The sequence below is a fragment of the Ursus americanus genome, chromosome 21, assembly GCF_024610735.1.
Source record: "Ursus americanus isolate L20-20 chromosome 21, mUrsAme1.1.p, whole genome shotgun sequence".
Taxonomy (NCBI): Eukaryota; Metazoa; Chordata; class Mammalia; order Carnivora; family Ursidae; genus Ursus; species Ursus americanus.
The window spans coordinates 37,015,001-37,032,634 of NC_142147.1; the positions used below are offsets into that span (position 1 = coordinate 37,015,001).

Consider the following 17,634-nt stretch of genomic DNA (forward strand, 5'->3'; position numbering starts at 1 on the left):
TGTCCCGGGACAGGGGGCTTGAAACTCCGTGGCTCCCCGTTTGCTCCTTCTCCCTCTCTCATCACTGCCCTTCCCGCTGAGAACTCTTTGAAATTTGATCAAGGTTGTGAGTGCATGTTTCGGCATTTCTGGATGCAATTTGGTATCATAGCAAAGAATCAAAGGATATTTGCTATCACTTTAAAGTATGTTTCTCTCCCTCTTCCTCTGAGCACCTGACCCCACAATCATCACTGGCTTTGAAATAATAGACCCATCATAATTATGGGAATGAGTCTGGAGGCTTCTGCCTTATTTGCTCAACCGAGGTTACTGAGGCCGTCTTTAGGGGTGGAAAGGGTGTCTGCCAACTGCAGGGTGGGGGCAGCCAGGTAGCTGGGAAGAGGGAGGGCCCTGGGGGGGGGATCCCCCCCCATCCCTCCGCCCAGCCCAGCCCAGCGGCCACGGCTCCTGGGGACTGCGGCGGACCCAGTTTCCCAGGAGAAGCTCCCACCAGCCTGCAGGTGAGATGCCTCCCATTTGTAAACGCTGAAACCAAATGTAGCAAGTGGACCCTCTGTGCGATGAACGTTTGTCACCTGCACGAGAGTGCTGTCCCCACATTTCGCAGAGGCAGACACGGAGGCCCAGGCACCGATAAGGACGTGGGCTAGGGCATGAAGACGGTGGGCACTGCGTGCCGTCTGTCTCCCGGTCCAAGTCCCCGGCTCTGGTGTCCACAATTGTCAGACGCTTCCATCAGCATGCCGCCCACACTGCCTGCCGCTTTCCAGAGGCTTCTGCGTGCCCTTGGCCAAGGATGGCTGGCAGCCTCACTGTGGCTTTGAACCCGTGGTGCACAGCCTGATTCAGTCGCTGCTCCGAGCACACAGGACTGAGTGCCACCGTCACCTGGCAGCTGGCGCTGTAACCTCCCCTTCCGGACTGCGGGGCAGTGGCAGTTCTTACAGAGGGCGGCTTCGCTGTTCTTAGAGGGTTTTAAGGGAATAGAGCGAGAGTTAATGCAGAACTCTTTCTTTGACTTAATTTATTATAATATATGTGGCTAAAATGTAGATCACATTGCTGTTTGGGTCTACGTTTTGATTCCCAAAATTGCAATCATGATAGGTGGATTATAACCGTGCTTTAACATACAGATGAGGAAATGTATTCCTGTGCAATTTTCCCCTAAGGAGAAGTCAGAGGATAAGGGGCAGGAGTTTTGAATAACCTTGCAACACTTAGTTGTCTCTCTCGGTTATGGGATAGAAATTAGCATTACAGGACAATATGTGTTGTGAATGCAGCAGTGCTTGGAATATTGCTGTGAAAGAACCTCCAAAGGGAACACGGAAAGTGATTTTCCACACTGAAGAAAAAGTCACCAGAATCCGATCTAGCAAAGTGGCATGGCCCTTGTCAAATTGTTGTTATTTGTCCAAAAAATATTACGTGCCTACTATGTGCCAGGCACCTGGCTAGAGGCCGGAGATTCTAAGAGAAACCAGAGGGACCAAAGATTTGCTGGGGGAGGTGAGCATAGCAGTAATACTGAGTAGTGCCCACCGAGGGGTGAGCCGGGAGGGGGACAGGTGAGGGGGTGGGAGGCTCTGAGCACCTGGAGGGTCCGGGTTCCAGGCTGAGGGAAAGGAACATCCAGGGAGCATGCCACAGATGGGAAAGCAGAGCCTTCTTCCCTGGTCAGGTACTGCGTGCAGAGCCCCCCAAGAACATATGTCTGGGCAGACTTTTTCCTCGGGCCCCGACACTCAGCAAAAGTGCAGAGGCAGAACGGACGGCCTGGTGCGCTGCCCCGGGGCTCGGCCTCTGCTCTCCCAGCAGCAGCAGCAGCAGCAGCAGCAGCCGTCCGGGGCCAGCACCTGCCAAGCTTCTTGCGTGCACCCCAAGGCTCTGTTCTCCTGGATCACACCCCGCTGTGCTGCCTGCCTCCAGCATCTAGGGCTCCTGGAGCTGCCAGTCTTTCTGCAAAACTGTACCCAGTGTCTGATGTCTGTGTGGACAGGTGTTGGGCCTTGGCCGGGGCAAGGTGTGGACAAAGCAGGCCTTGGGGCAAGGGAACTTGTGAACAGTCTTGAACAGCAAGTGGGGCGGGTGAGGGTCCGGTGAGCAAGCTCTATTCTCTTCGGAGGGAGTCAGGCTCTGGCGCTAGGAACCTTGCAGCGTCTCAAGGAGAGGCTAGAGGAACAGCCCAGCGTGCAGGACAATTGGCCGTGCTGACAGGGGACAAGGGAGTGGGGACTCAGGCTCTACAGAGGCCAGACTTTCAGCGTCTCCCCTCCCCCCGGGGGAGAGCCCGCTGCAGCCCGTCCCTCACAGAGCAGGCCACCTGACCTGTACGAGTGTGGGGCAGGTCCGAGGAGGCCAGCATAGAACTTAAAAGAAAAAGATGGCTTCCTTTATTTACACATTGCTCAGTATTTCCTGAGCACCTATTCCGTGCTGGGAAGCTTTAGAGACACAGAGGTGAGAAAAACAGACTCCATCCCAGCCTTTAAAGAGTAGACAGTCTAGTGGGAGAGTCGGAAATTAGGCAGGCGTCACGCACATGGACCCTGGTTGGTATCGTGAGCCTCATGTTCTGGGCTGATCGGGAAGTCAGAGAACGTCTACCAAAGGGAATGACCTTGGAGCTGAACCCTCAAGGATGAGTGGGATTAACCAGACAAGAAGGAGGTGGTGGTGGGCCTGGGGTTTGGGGTTTGTGTTTCAGAAAGTGGGACCAGCGTGTGGTGAGCTTCCGGGTCCGTCAGGAAAAAGGTTCTTGCTTTCTCCAGAGCCAGGAGAGCTGGCTGGGGATTCTCATGATGTGCTGGGGCTACCCTGGACAGATCCGGAGCAGGCCAGGGTAGGGCTGGCATCTCCAAGGCCCCCTAAGCATTGTCGAGGGACGTTTCCAGCTCCCTCAACATACCCCCAGTCCCGGGTCACTGCCCTGTGCCCAAAGGACAGTGCACGGGCTGGTCAAAGGTCTGTGGCCGTAGTCTCCTTGCTGCTGCCCATTGCCCTTAATGCTGGCCATCTCGTGGATGGACAGAGCACAGGATGGGGAACCCTGAGCCGCCCAAACCACGGTGTGCTCCTCTCTCTCCCTGTCATCCCAGGCCTCCACCTTTCTCCTGCCCCCACTGCTCCCCTCAAAGGCACATTGGGAATAAGTCTGTCATGTCTAGGCAGCGGCTTGAGGACAGGCGCCACATAAACTATAACATAGGGACTAGAAAATGTAGGCGTGATAGGGCCTCGTTCACCACCCAGGGCCTGGTGGCACTTGGCACGTGGGAAATGGTCTTCCCAGTTTGGCAGTGTGAATCCTCCTGGGAATTCCCGGCGGAAGGGCTGGCCATTTGAAGGGCTCCCATGGTGATCCCATTAGATGAATCATTACCTGCTGGTTTCTTCTGGTTTTCTGTGTTGTGAGTATTTGGGACCTGGGTGGGGGAGGGGACTGTTGGTTGAGAACCTACCCCATGACTTTCCCTCATATTATCTCATTTGGTTTTCCAAATAGATTGCAAAGTAGGTGTCATTATTCCCGCTTTACAAACAGGGTTTGGAGGCTGGGCAAGGCTAGGAAACATTTACAAACGCAAAGCCCGGAGTAGCAGGGCCAGACTAGAAGCCCGAGCCGGCTATGTCGAAGCCAGTGACTGTCGTACCCTGCCGGAGTGCCTCTGGGATTTAAGGTGCATTAAGGCCTTGCAAACCCCCTATTTTGCGACTCGCTTCGATTCCTTTGTGAGAAGTACCATTATCCAATGATTATCTAGTTTTACAAACAAGGGAACTAAAACTCATAAAGGTTTAGCCGTTTGCTCGGGAAACACAGAATTGAGAACTGAACTCAGATCTTGGAGTCAAACAGATGTCAGTGTTGGGAGGTGCTGCACTGCCCGGGAGCTGGTCCCTTCAGGCCGGGCAGTGTCTACATAGGCCTGAGTGCCTTGCAGACACCCTGCTCTGGCCTGCTGTCCCCCTCCTCCCCAAGCAAGGCTGCTTGTTGCTGCCCCTCCTTCCTGGGAGCTCCTTGAAGGACACCCTCAACTTGCTTAGTCTGTTCCTTGTCCCTGGTCAAGATTCCTTTGGACTCGTCTGTAGGATTCGCAGAGTCTGGAAAGTTCCCTTTGAGAAATTTGCCAACACTTGATACTTTTATCTGTGATCAAAGGAAGAAGGAGCAGACTTGACCTTCCTGTTAGAGGCTGCTGCCCAGGAAGCTAGTTCTGCCTGGAGCTAGGGTCAGTTCGTTTATTCACGTATCATTCATTCCTGCACGCATGTGTCGGGTGAAGCGTCGTGTGTCACCTACTATGTGCCAGATGTGGAGGGGGGGGACCGCAGCCTTGCTTTCTGCAAGCCAGGGGCTGGAAGGAAAGCTGGTATCAGAGAAGCACAAAATCCAGACTCTTCCCCAGCCAGAAAAGCAATGAAGGCCCGCTCAGGGTGTGACTGGTTGCTATCCGAGGTTTGTAACACGGCCCGGTATGTAATTGGGTAAGGTCACCCATGCAGATGTCAAGAACTGTCAGGCTCTTCCCAATTCCAACAAAGAGGGAAACAGTGAAAACTTTGCTGGAAGTGCCCTAGCCATATTTGCAACAGCCCTTCCAGGGGACTCGCCACCGGGACAGGGATGCGGGACAGGGAAGGCCATTCCCCAGGGCATCCGCTCTGGCTTTGTTTTGCCTGCGGGCACCAAGACAATGGACAGCGGGGCAGTCTCGGCTGCATCTTTGGCTCCTCTGCTCTGTGGCCTGAGCCAAGGCCAAAGGTTTTGCCCTTTGGAGATGCACCAGCTGGACAACAGATCTCCAGAAAGATCTATGCACTGTGATGAGCAGAACTGGAGAGATGATGATTTTTTTTTTTTTTGGCTAATTGTTATATGCCATCCAATGTAATTATTACTACAGGGTTTTGAAAGGTTTAGCATTTATTCAAAAAATTTTTAATTTTGATTCAATGATAGTGTTTTTCTGATAAAGGTTCTCAAATTAAAAGGGCTAGAGAAGTCAGTACGGCTCAAAAATGGCAGTAACTTCAGAGCTGGCAATTGACACTTGTTTTCTGCCACTGTTTACTCTTCAATAAAAAATGCATATTTACCATAGCAACCTCCTGATCACGTGACACCCTATCTTACCCGCTACCCTCTAAAACAGAATAGCTTCTTAAAGAAACACACACATTCTAATATGCATGCTTTTCAGATGCAAAAACGTGTTCTTTATAAGGAAGCCTTCTTCCCTGGGATTTAATGCTAATAAACACGTCATCTTTATAGAAATCATTTTGGTCCCGTGTCTTAAATTTCAGGGCGTTCATTCCGGAAATCAAAATAAAATTACTCTTCGAAGCCCTTTTGATTATCTTGAGAATTTGCTGATTATTTATTTTAATACAGTTCTAAAAATATATATATGTATTTGCGTTTCTACATACACACACACACATATATATATAGTTTTTTTTTTTTTTCAAACAGCAGCCATTAGTATCGTTTGGAAGGGAGTCTGGTGTAGGTTCTAATGACCTGCTGCTTCATCTGTGATTAAAGATCGTCCTCTATGCGAAGCTCAACTGCAGCCTCAATTGCTTTTCACTGTTAACTTGGGAGCATTGCCTGGGTCTTCAGAGCTTTGGAGAAACTGCTCCACCCTGGACTTTTCTGGAAAGGAACATTGCCCTTCATTCGGGACCTTGGGCATGTGTCTGCTTCCATAGCTTTGGGCTAGGGGGGAGGGGAGAGCCGTAAAGCCACAGGCCCCCGCTGTCCCCACCATGCCATCCTGGCACAGGACAGGGCCCTTTGGCAAGATTCCTATTAAAAGCTACCATTAATTGGCACATATTCTGCACCAGGCACCATGCTATGAATGGTTATGTCTACCCCCGTTTTGCAGATAAGGAAACCAAACCTCAGAGAGGTTTCATGCAATTTGCCCAGAATCGCACTTCTGAGAATTGGTGGAGCTTGGTTTTGACCTGAGGCTTTGGACTGGGGATGGTTTCTGCCTAATGTGGCTGGAACCCTTCTGTCAGGCTTAGGCCTGGAAGGACGAGCAGGGAGGAGGCGGAGAAGGGGACAATGTGAGGCACCCTTCTACTCAGAATGTTCCTCTGGAGAGCTGCATGGCCGTGCCCTGTCCCGGTTTTTTGGAGAACCCTCTACCCTCTGGTTTTCGCACAGGCCTGGCAGCCACGTACCCTCTTGGATGCCACGGCCCTGGGGCTGGGCAGCGTGGAGCCTGTGGGACCGGAGCCGTGGCCACTTCAGGAGGCTCAGGACAGGAGGGGTACCTTTGAAGCAGGCCTGGCGGATTTTTAAAATTCCTTTCCGCTGCGTGCGGACCGTATTGTGACTCTGTGATGCTTGGTGGCTTTGCGGGGAAAAGCCCAGTGCGAAGGGAGGCAGGGGCTCTCTGCGGTGAAGTGGCATTGTGACCCGGACCTCGGAGGAGGAGAATCGCCCAGACCCCAAGCCCTGGCCAGCCAATCCGACGGCAGCGTGTCCACGGGCCATTTCATAATTATCCATCATGAATGCCTCCATGCTGCCTTAATAGATTATTTAAAATGGTACATGTGCGTCCTAAGCAACCTCCAGTCAGCCCGCGCGGTACGTACATACAAGCCAGGAAAGGCAATTGCTTATCATGTATCTCTTTGTTCCAGACACTTTTATAAAAGAGTATGTATTATGTATGGTGTGACCTTCAAATGTCAGGAATGTGTTGTGCAATAAACTGTCAATATTTGTGGTTATAAGGTACTAGATGACTTTTACAATAATTGGAACGGCTATATTAAAAGCTTGGATCACTCAGCTGGTTAAAGAGAAAGACACAGGCCAGCGTTCATCAGGGACTTGCCTTCTGCCAATGATTAAATGAAAGATATTGCAAGGTGCTTAAGATGTCTTCTTTGTTTAAAAAAGAATATGGCAAAACATGTCTCCGGGGGAGACGTTATCTCCAAATCATGCCTTTCTCCTTTCCGTGTGCTCGATTCCCAAGAGAAAACTCAGCCCCACAAGTTATGGCGACTGACCAAGTACATTTTAAAAAAGATCAGTCCAGCCTGCGCTCGGTGTCGTTTAGGTAAGAATTCCCCGAAACCCTCCCGGCAGTCAAAGACATCTCCTCCGGTCTTCTCCCTACCCCCAACCCCCCCCCATAAATAAACGAGGGGGCTGTAAATTATCTTAAGAGGATCTTAAAAGCTATAGTTTTTTTTTAAGAAAATAAATTATGTAGAAATCTTTTGGGAATTTATGCTTTACTGAAAGTAGAGGCTTCTATAGTTTTTTTTTTTTTTTTGAGAAAGGAGTACTTCATTTAAATGATGGAAAAATGAAGGTGTAACAAATATTTTGCAATAATTACAATAGTAATTGGGGCATGGATTACTTTTAAAAATATCTGTTTCCCTGTACTCTTCTACTGATTAAGTTCTCTTTATGCGTAGGGATGGCTGGTTCTTCTCATGCCAGCAAGATCTTCCTTTAAAAGCCAGAAAGTGGGCGAGTGAAATAGTGGATGGTACCTCAGCAACATGTCCCCATCTTCTAGAAAGCCCACTTGTGGCCTTGCTGATTCTAAGTGTGTGTTCGTGTTTCATTCCACCTGAATGGAGAAGGAGCTAAGAGATCCCCCCCAGGTCACCTCCTCCAGGAAGCCTTCTGGCATGCCCCTGACCTCCTGCGCACCCTGTTGGCATCACACTCCAGCCCCTGAAGGTGCTGAGCCCTTGGGGGTATTTCTGGTATTTTGCTGGTGCCCTGGGCTGGTTCCTCCCAGGCTATTCAAAGCAGCTTCCCTCTTGTAGTCAGGAGCTGACCTTGGCCTCTGAATTTCAATGTGTCTGCCTCCTCCAATTCTTTTATTTATTGAAAAACGTATAATTTTTTTTAAAGTATGTATTGAGCTCCTGCTATGAGCTGAATACCTACCCCGTGTGGAGACAGAAGGCCACACAGCAGTAAATGGCCCGTGTTGGTGTGGCACTCACGCTCTGGGGAGGGGACAGGTGGTAAGCAGACAATGCATGGGTCAGTTCGAGTCTGCACAGGGTGATAGGTACAAACCAGAGAAAGAGTGTGCGGGGGGCTGGGAAGCATGCAGTCCTTTGCATGCCATGGTCAGAGACACCTCTCCAAGGAGGTGCCTTGGGACCAAGGCCCAAATGCGAGTGTCCCTGTGAATTCTGGGGAAAGAGAATCCCAGGTGGAGGGACAGCAGGGCCAAAATTCTGTGTTGGGTACCAGCTGGGAGGGCTTGAGGAGAAAAGAAAATGGGGGGGCTGGAGTATAGTCGGGAGTCTGATGAGGTCAGAGCGGTCGTGGGGGGCACTTAGGAAGGGGATTGCAGGCCATAAGAAGGAGTTGGGGGTAGAGCCAGTGGCCTGCCCTTCTGCTCATAATCTGGCTTTTCCCCAGAGGTGGCGGCTCCCTGGGCTGTCCCTCTCCAGACTTAGTCTCCTGCCTGGTTCTCCCCACCCAGGCCGGTTCACCCTCACCGTCTCTGGGATGGGTCCCAGCACACCAGCACAGGGCTGGTGTACAGAGCCCAAAGAGACCCATCACACTGGATGTCTTGTCCTAGGTCGCTTCTATGAGGCCCACATCCTGCCTGCTGCATCCTCGGTCACAGTCCCCAGGTTGGGGACGAAAAGGGCCTGCCCACCGCTGGCCCTGAGGGCCTCGGGAGAGCTGGCAACGTGGTCACAGAGGACGTTGTCAACAGCAGCGTCACACAGTGCCAAAGGGAAGAGACCCCATGGGTGGCCCAATCACCAGTGGGGGTGTTCCGCACACTCCCCTGTCAGACATTTAAGAAAAGGCTCTGGGCTTGGTAAAACCAGAAACACATTTGGCCCACAGTGCTTGATTTTGAAGCCCTTGTGTATTTTAAGGGAAATTTAATCCATGTGTTTCTGATTCATTTTCACTTAACTCATCAAAATGTTGCTTTAGAGAAGCTATTTGAGATCCTAGTATCTTATATTTTTTTCTCTCTCCAAATTTTAGCCCTTTTAATGACCTATTTCCCCAATTCCAGAAATGCTATCTTGCCAAAAGCAAATGGAGCTCTGCACAGTTTTGAGCTTGGGTCCAAGGTGAGAAAAGGAAGCAGGAGAGAACATTCCACCGCTCCCCCTCTCCACCTCTATGCACAGAGTTCAGCTCATGCGTGCTGGGCTTGCCAGTGAGCCCAGCCTGGGCCCTGGTCCTAAGACCCCACAGGGAACTGGCCTTCTACAAGTGGACATCCTTTTCTAAAATAGCTCTCTATTTAAACAAATACTTTGGCCAATCCATACTAATGCCCAACTGTTTAACATGACTATATATGGCATCATAACAGAGAACTCTGATGAACCAGAGACACCAGATTAATACTGACTCTTTACGTGAGTTTCGTCTCCCAAGAGTTAAGTCGAATTGTTTACAGGAATGTTACAATTTTTCTGCATACCACCAATTTAAAATCATTTTTTAAAAGATTTTATTTATTTATTTGACAGAGAGAGGGACAGCCAGCAAGAGAGGGAACACAAGCAGGGGGAGTGGGAGAGGAAGAAGCAGGCTCCCAGCGGAGGAGCCTGATGTGGGGCTTGATCCCAGGACCCTGGAATCACGCCCTGAGCCGAAGGCAGGCGCTTAACGACTGAGCTACCCAGGCACCCCTAAAATCATTTTTTAAACTAAAAGGAAGTCTTCACCGAACCAGGCGTGTTCACCACAGTCATCACGGTTTTATTCGGGTCTGTTAATTTCAAAGTTTTCAAAATAAGGGAAAGTGTTAAGCTTTTGAGAGGAAGTATACATTCCCTCGGACCTTCTCCAAGGTGTTAGTTGTTTCCCGGAAAGATTTTAAAGCACCGATATCTGCGGGCAAAGAAATTAAGAAGGATGCAATTTTTCGGTGTTCTGCTCGCCCCTCCGGCTCCCCAAATAGTTTTCTTCTTCATTAATGAAGCGAGAGCTGTGCGTTTGAGATGCTCTTTGCACAAGGCAGACACTCAGAATGAACTGCACAACTCACCTGGGAAAATGCATTTTCTGTTACACAAGAAGTTCCCTAGAAATTAAAATGCCATGGCATTTTGTGTCATAAAATAGTAAGCGCTCAGCTATCCAGACAGCTTCCCGACCCGCACGCGGTCGCTGGCATAACCCTCCCGTCACCGCGTGGACTTCGCACCAGCAGCAGCAGCATTAGAATTTCTATTCACGGAGATCTTCCCAAGATACACTTGTGGGCATGGGAAGGGTGGAGTGAGAACGGGCACACATGCACACTTTGAGAGGAACCTTCTCTTTGTTTTTCATTTTTCTGCCTCACTCTCTCCCTTTTGGTCTTGCTGGTTCTTGTTCCGGCCTCATTCCGTGAGTCAGTGGGACTGTCTGTGGGACGGGGACTAAGCCCGGGGCACCCAGCCAGGAGAGGTGAACTCCCTGGGCAGTTCCCGGTGGCCTACGACGACGACGGCTCTCCAGGTCTCTGCGGCTTTTTCTCATGCACGTAAAGCCTGGCGTGGGGCGGCTGCCGGCCCCCTGGAGACTCGGCGCCCCAAGGTCCTCTAGGTTTGTGATTCTTGCCACCCCAGCCCTGGTGTTGCAAGGCCACCGTGGCAGGGGGAGAGAGGGAGGAGGCGGTGTCGCCTCCAGCCATTGGCCAGGACTTGTCACTTGATCTGAGCTTACTGCAAAGGAGGTTGGGGAAAGTAGGAGCACGTGGACTATTTAGAAGCACTTACTGTCTCTTTCATTGCTTTTCCTTCCCGGCTCTCTAAGACCCATCTCTGGTTTCTCATTTGGTTTAGGAGGAGGCTAGGCTGGGTAGCAGGTATAGACAGCCTAGAAGACGGTGCTGCAGGATTACAGGCAGCCGGAGGGGAAGGGACGGGAGGTTCGGTCCTCTGGGCCAGACGGAACCAGGGCGGACGGTGGGTGAAGGGATTTACCTAAGGACAACCAGGCATTAGGAACCCGGAAGGAAAAGATGCCACCTCCTGACTCCTAAGTCAGCCTTCTCGGCAAACACGCTTATTTTAAATATGTACCAAGGACGCTCGGTGTTTAAAGATAACCTGGGGGGGCAATCTACCCTTAAAATATGAATTTATTTCATTAACTAAGTTTTTACATTGCAGACATATATATATAAGGTTAAGCGTATAATGAGGCCCCCGCAAATTCAAACCATATTCATGTCCAGCAGGATAGCCAGCTTCGAGCATGGATTCAGGCAGCGGCTGGTAGTACTTTGTGTGTGTTTAGGCTTTAACTTTTGGAAAGTTGTTTGTCTTCCTAAGCATTTGATTCTTTGTCTATCCAGGCTGCCGGTTTATGGCTCAGCTGAGGATGAGGATTCTAACAGGCTCCGTGCCATGCTTGATGCCCCTGGGTCCTCCTTTCTCCCACCCGTCCTCTGTGAATGCTGGGGGGAGGTAGTTCACCTGAATGTCACCTTGATCTCGGCCAACCTGGCTGTACACTTGGGAGGATTAAGACAAGCAAATGGAAATGTGGGAGGCATGGTGTCTGACCTGAGATGACAAAATTAGGAAGGTCTTGTCTTATGTCCCCTCGCCCCCCAAATAACGTATACTTGAAACATAGCTTGCAGTGATTAGGTCCCTCTTCTCTTCTTTGGCAAGCCAATCTTAGGTTGTAGGAACAGGAGAAAGCTTGCGGGGTTTTTGATACAACTGGACAATTCACTTGTTTCAAGCCAAAACTCCGGAAGGGTTACGCATACAGCCTGTGTCCCTCTGGAGTATCCTTTGCTGTGCCCATGTAAGACATCCATTTCTGAAGAATAGATCTCGTATTTAAAGGGGTCAAGAAAAGAAACAGGAGTCCTCAGGGTTCTTTCTCTGCCATTTCCCTGTCTCATGAGGTTCAGAACCCACCCAGATGGAAGCTGACCCTCCAGCCTGCAGCCAGATGCCCCGCTCCCAGGGACAACCCGGCGGCGAGGAGCCAGCAGGATGGAGTGGCCTTTCTCTCAGGAGTGGCAAGGAGGAGCAGACGACAGGTCTGGGGCTCACATCTATGTACACATCCCAACATACTTAGAGCAAGTGTCTGATCAGGGAGAAGAAATGCTGCAGGTTTTAGAGAAAGAACATTTTTAAAAAAGCTAAAACCAGTCCACAAACTGTCTGGGGGAAGATGACGCATGTGGCTTGTATGATGTTTCTTCCTTTCTACCGCCTGTTTCCTGGAGAGGACGGGAAGGCCGGCCGTCTGTAAGCAGGCCCGGTGATGGCTTCACTGGCCAGCTCTGTGGGGCCACAGGAAAAGCCTGGGGACTCCCGTCCTGGGGAGTCTTGCCGAAGGACAGTCATTGGTGTTTTTATATTCTGGGTAGAGACGGCGTCCTCTTGGGTTCCTGGTGGGGCTTGACCGAATTTGGCATACTGTTTTCTGTGCTACCCATCCGGGCTTGGGTGTCCACTCACACGCAGGCCCTTCGAGGGTGTGGCGTGGCCCAGCTTCCTCAGCCGTGGCTGTCCTTGGCGTTTAGCCGCTCGGACACTTCCTGGGACCACCCACAATTCTCCTTCATCATAGCTCAGAGTTTGTTTTTTCTAGTTGGATTAGTCTAAGAGTAAATGCCATAGGCCTTTTGGCCCTCCAAAAAAACAAAACAAAACAAAAAAATAAAACAACACCATTTCTGTGTAAAGTGAAAATTAGACTCTTAAATCTGCAAAGAAAGCTGTTTATCTTACAAATTTATTCTTTTATTGGGCCACACATGTCCAAGATAGAAAGATAAAAGGAAAACAGATACAGGCCATCACTTAGACTGATATATAGCGAGGCCCTTCTCATCCTCAGCTTCCATAGAACCTTCCAGAGTGGTACGTGCGTCTTATCTATGTATTTATCATGGGCCCTGGACAAGGACTCACCAAAAGCTACAGTAGAAGTATGTCCTCCACGCTCTCTCCCTCCTACCCATTGGGCAGCTCCACCTTTCCACTGCTCACAAATGGGCTCGGTTGGAGGAAGGTTCTGGGGAAGGGACTCACGTACAGATCGTGAAACATGGGCTTTGCAGGAATTTAACGTCAAAAGTCCACGCCTGCCTACTACCTCTGTCCTGAAGCCAACATCCGGGGCACTTAGTTCTGCTTATAATTCAAACTGACAGCTGTTGGCCTCCTCACTTAAATAGGGTATCTTAACTCTGTTGCAGGGAGCACTTGGCAGAATTTCAATCAGGCTCTTTGTCATTTTAAGCTGACCTCAGGATCCCACAAAAGGAAAGCTGAAGAATGCGAGGGGGACAGAGGGGGACAAATGCAACACCTTTGGGGTTGGGGTGGCTGGGGGCGGGAGGGTGGGTAGATGGCATTCCAGCTATTTAAACCTAGGATGTGGTTGACTTGAAATTGGCATCTGGCCATTGTTCTCCTGGGCAGCAGCCCCCGGTGGGCTCAACCTGTGGGCCGTGGGGCACCCCACCATGACAGTAGTGGGGTGTTTGCACAAAACAAATGGTTTTGTGCCCGCCGTCCCCACCCCCATTCAATAGCCACCTTAACACATTCATGTGGTTGACCAGAAAGCTGGTGCTGGGTGGGTTGGGTTCTAGATGCCAGTGAACCCGGTCCCGCTACCTGTGCAAAATTATGAGGGCAAAAAATGCTGGGCAGATAGACCCTTTGAACGGCTCTCCCAAGGCTGGTTGGAGGGGTTGGAGAGCATGGGATCAGAAGTGAGCCTTCAAAGAACTTTTCCAGGGTGACGGTATCACTGTGCATTAGCCCAAACGCAGAGAGGGTGCTTGAAGCCAAGGGTTTCCACGGTTGCTTGGAGCAAACATCCAAATAAGAATTAAATGTGATTGCCTTCATCTTGTGCAAGGCCTATAAGTCTGTCCCTTTTGGCTGTTAGCGGAGAACACCAGGAACGGATGTTGTGGAATAAAAGCAATTTGCATTTTCCATTGCTTGGAAGGTACAAATCTTGTTTATTCTGCTTCTCTGCAGAACTCACAGGTCTGCTTATTATCTCGGAAGGTCCCCTTGTTCTCCTAGTGGATCTACCACGGGGCCTGGAGGGTGGGCTGGGAGCCGCATCGAGGACCCCGCCAGCCCCAGGAGCTTGCGTTCCGTGCCAGGGGGTGAGCCTCCAGCTCTGCAGGGAGGCCAGAGGAGAGGGCTCTGGTGCCCCCCCTCCCTGAGAGCCGGAGATTCCCAGCTCCTGCCCTGCTCCCCGGACGTCGCCGCTCTGGCAGTGTGAAGTCGGGCCTCGGGTGTTGCAATAACATATCCTCCAACCACTAGATCTTTTCACGGTTTTATTTACTATTATGTCCCATCATTTCTGTGCAGAAGGCAGCCGTATGTAAATTTTATTCCATTTTCTAATGGTTTGGGTTACATAACAAATAACAGCAGGAAGGAAAATTTGTATTGATACTTTACAGAGGAAGTTCTCAAGTCACTGCACAAAGATTTAACTGCTCTGCTCGAAGTTTATGGGAGTTTTGCAGCTGAGTTTCTGCACATGACTTTGAACATGTCACTATATGTTTATCACGGGCTAATTGTGGAATCGCATTTCCATACTTTTTCTTCTCCCTTTCATAAGATTACAGCAGCCAGCGATGGATACCAGGCTCTACAAGGAAGAAATGATCAGTTGTGGATAATTGTCTTTCCTGTCCCAAAATAGCTGTATGTCTGCGTGTCTTCGGGACTCGGCCGAGACACATTTTTTTTTTCCCATTTGTTGCTAGATATAATGCAAATGTGATTTCGATCCTAGAGCGAGCTCTCCAGCTAGTCCATATTACAAATTAATCCGATTCAACAAACACCAACATTTTTAAACTTTTGAAAAAAAAATATTTAATAGGAGCTAAGCAAAAGAAGAAATCAAACCAGCTGCTGACACAGCTGTTTCTTTTCTTGTTTAATTCAGTTCAATATAAAGGTACCATATGCTGCTTAAAATGATGATGGGAAAGATGAAATAATTTAAGAGAATAACAAGAAAATACATGAATTGTCAGCATTCTGTCAGATTTAAAGAATGAAATAGACAGGTGTAGTATTGACATGTTTAACTTTGTGTGGTGTTAGCAGTTTTGGTGCGAACAGCTTCTGACGTGCTGAAGTGATGTGAGAACGTTTCTCGTCCGCTGCAGACATCGGCGAGGAGGCTGGGAGAGCTGCCGGCGTCCAGCAGCCCACGCTGCTTCGCGACAGGAGCCTGGGCTCGGCCATGAAGGACTGCCCGTACTGTGGGAAGACCTTCCGGACATCCCATCACCTAAAGGTCCACCTGCGGATACACACAGGTGAGAGGCGCGTGCGCGCCCGGCGGCGCAGTGTCCAGCAGGGGCCACGCTCCCGGGCCCAGGTCACCACTGTGCTGCCACCAGCACCGCCGCGCTCTCCAGGGGCCTATCCGGCTGGGAAGGGTCCAGCTGGGACCCTTCCGCCCCGGTTCGTGGCTCCACAGCCAGCCTCCCTCCCAAAGGGCACTGGGGCCCGTAGACGCGGCCCCGCTGTGGCCCAGGTCTGGGAGGAGGAGGCCAGGACGTTTTGCTGAGGGTGTGTAATGAAGCGGGACCCCTCGCGCCCTCGCACTGACCAGGGGCCCTGCATGTGCAAAGCACGGGAGAGCCTGGCTCCGACTCAGAGTGTGAAAGGGAACAGGGCAGCTCCCAGCTGGGGTTCCGTGCCCATGCCTGGGGCTGGGCTGGTGGCAGCAGGGAAGCCCACTACCCGGGATGGAGGACTGGTGGCTGTCCGTGGGGTCCGCTCAAAAGAAGAATGGAGGTGCTCTTAACCAAACAGGGAAAGTGGCTGCTGGACCGCCGTGGTCATGTCTCCTGTTTCCGTATCTTCCTACCCCCTTGATATGAGGATGTTTTGGGGGTCTGTCTCCCTTGTCCTTGGTCATTTTTTTCTTTTTTAGCTTTTCTGCTAGTTGTTTGCACATTGCCAATACAAAAAAAAAATCTATGTGAGATATGGACACCTCCATTTTCTTTGATTTTTCTCCTGACACTTTATCTATTGGAATATGAGCTGCTTCAGAGGATAGACAAATATGCCATCTATTTTCAAAAATAATTGTGGTCTATTTCCCAAGGAATCAATAACGCTCAGGGTTGTGCAGGATATTTAGTGCATGCGGGCCTCGTGTGCAGCGTGTGGTTAAAGAGAAGGAGGCCCTCACCTGGAACCTCACCTGGCGCCCGCAAATCTCCCTGACACTGAGTGGCGAGCCCTGAGAACAGGTGGCAGTGGGCCCTGGGCTGCCATCTTTATTCATGGCCGAGGGCAGAGTTGAGCGTCACCATCGTCCGTCCCTCCCAGCCCCGGAGCACGTCTCTCCTAGAGTCATCAGGGCAAAGAGGGATCTTCTCGAACGATGATGCCCCTGTTCTGTCCCTCCCCCAGGCCCTATGGGATCTGCCCCGTCTTGCACCGGTCTTCATCCTCCTCATCTCTCTCCATCCCCATGGCCTTCTTCCGGCTCCCCCGTGCAGAGTGACAATTCCTACCACAGGGCCTTTGTACCTACATGCTTTCACCTGGAATGCTCTTCCTCCAGGTAGTCACTGGGACCTTAGCTTCCATGTGAGCTCTTCAGAGAGACCATGTCTGATGACCCCCTCTATAATATCTCTCGTGCCCCTTGTTCAGTTTTCTTCCTAAACTTAGCACTTCCTGAAATCGTCTTGTTCAGTTCATTGTTCATTTCCTTATGCACTCTTTGTCTCCCACCAAGTCGAATGTGAGGGTAGCAATATTGTCCATGTTTTTAATTGCTGTAATTTCTAGAACCCTAAGGCCTACCAGAGCACCTTACATGTAGTAGGGACGCAACAAATTTATTTGAAAGCTTGAATGTCAGAACAAATTTGCAAATAAGTGACGTTTTTCCTGTAGCCTCTAGACTGTGCCAGGTGGCACGGAGGGGACAAGGGCAATGAGGACCATGGACCCTTCCCCAGGGAACTTGCTGTCCTTTTAGAAAAGCAAGCTGCACACACGAACCCACTGGAAGCCACAATATGGCAGCCGGGCTGCGGTTTCAGATAGAAGACCCTCTCCCTGTGAGCTCAGTGAGGGGTTCCTGAGTTCCTGCCTCAGGGCCTTTGAACTTCTCTGCCAGACAGGTGCATTGGTCTGCTCCTTCATTTCCAGAGTTTGGCACCAAAGTCCCCTTCTCAGTGAGGTCTTCCCAGGGATCGGGCTCAGGACCAGCATTTCAGGTATCTGGCTTTCTGAGATCATGCCGACGTCCACTTTCTTCCCCAGGTTGGGTTGTGGTGGTACTTGGGAAAGGAGGGAGCACAGAAGCCAGGAGGTGGGAGGCAATCCACCAGGGCATCCGCTGTTGGGGTCTCCAGGAGTGTGGACACCTGGCCAGGCAGGTCCTGTGATACAGCCCTTATATTAGCGGTAGACACAGGCCCCTGGGCCAAGCTTACCATGTGGCTGGTGGCTCAGCACAGCTGAAGTCTGCCTTGCCAGGCAGTGTGGGTCGGGAAAGAAAAGGCAGTGCCTCCCAACCAGGAGCTCCACTGACCCCGCGGGGCCCAGCTCCCATCAGCTGGCCCATCAGTAATAGTAGACATTCCACAGAGTATT

General features: G+C 50.7%; 1 protein-coding gene across 1 annotated transcript in view; it reads left to right on the forward strand.

Moving 5' to 3' along the window:
* Nucleotides 1–17,634, forward strand: part of ZNF536 (zinc finger protein 536) — a 283,922-nt gene that overhangs the window by 254,493 nt on the left and 11,795 nt on the right. The window contains exons 5-6 of the mRNA XM_087853375.1: nt 14,059–14,144; nt 15,174–15,326. Of these exons, the coding sequence (XP_087709501.1) occupies nt 14,059–14,144; nt 15,174–15,326 (239 nt within the window). The remainder of the gene's footprint in view (nt 1–14,058; nt 14,145–15,173; nt 15,327–17,634) is intronic.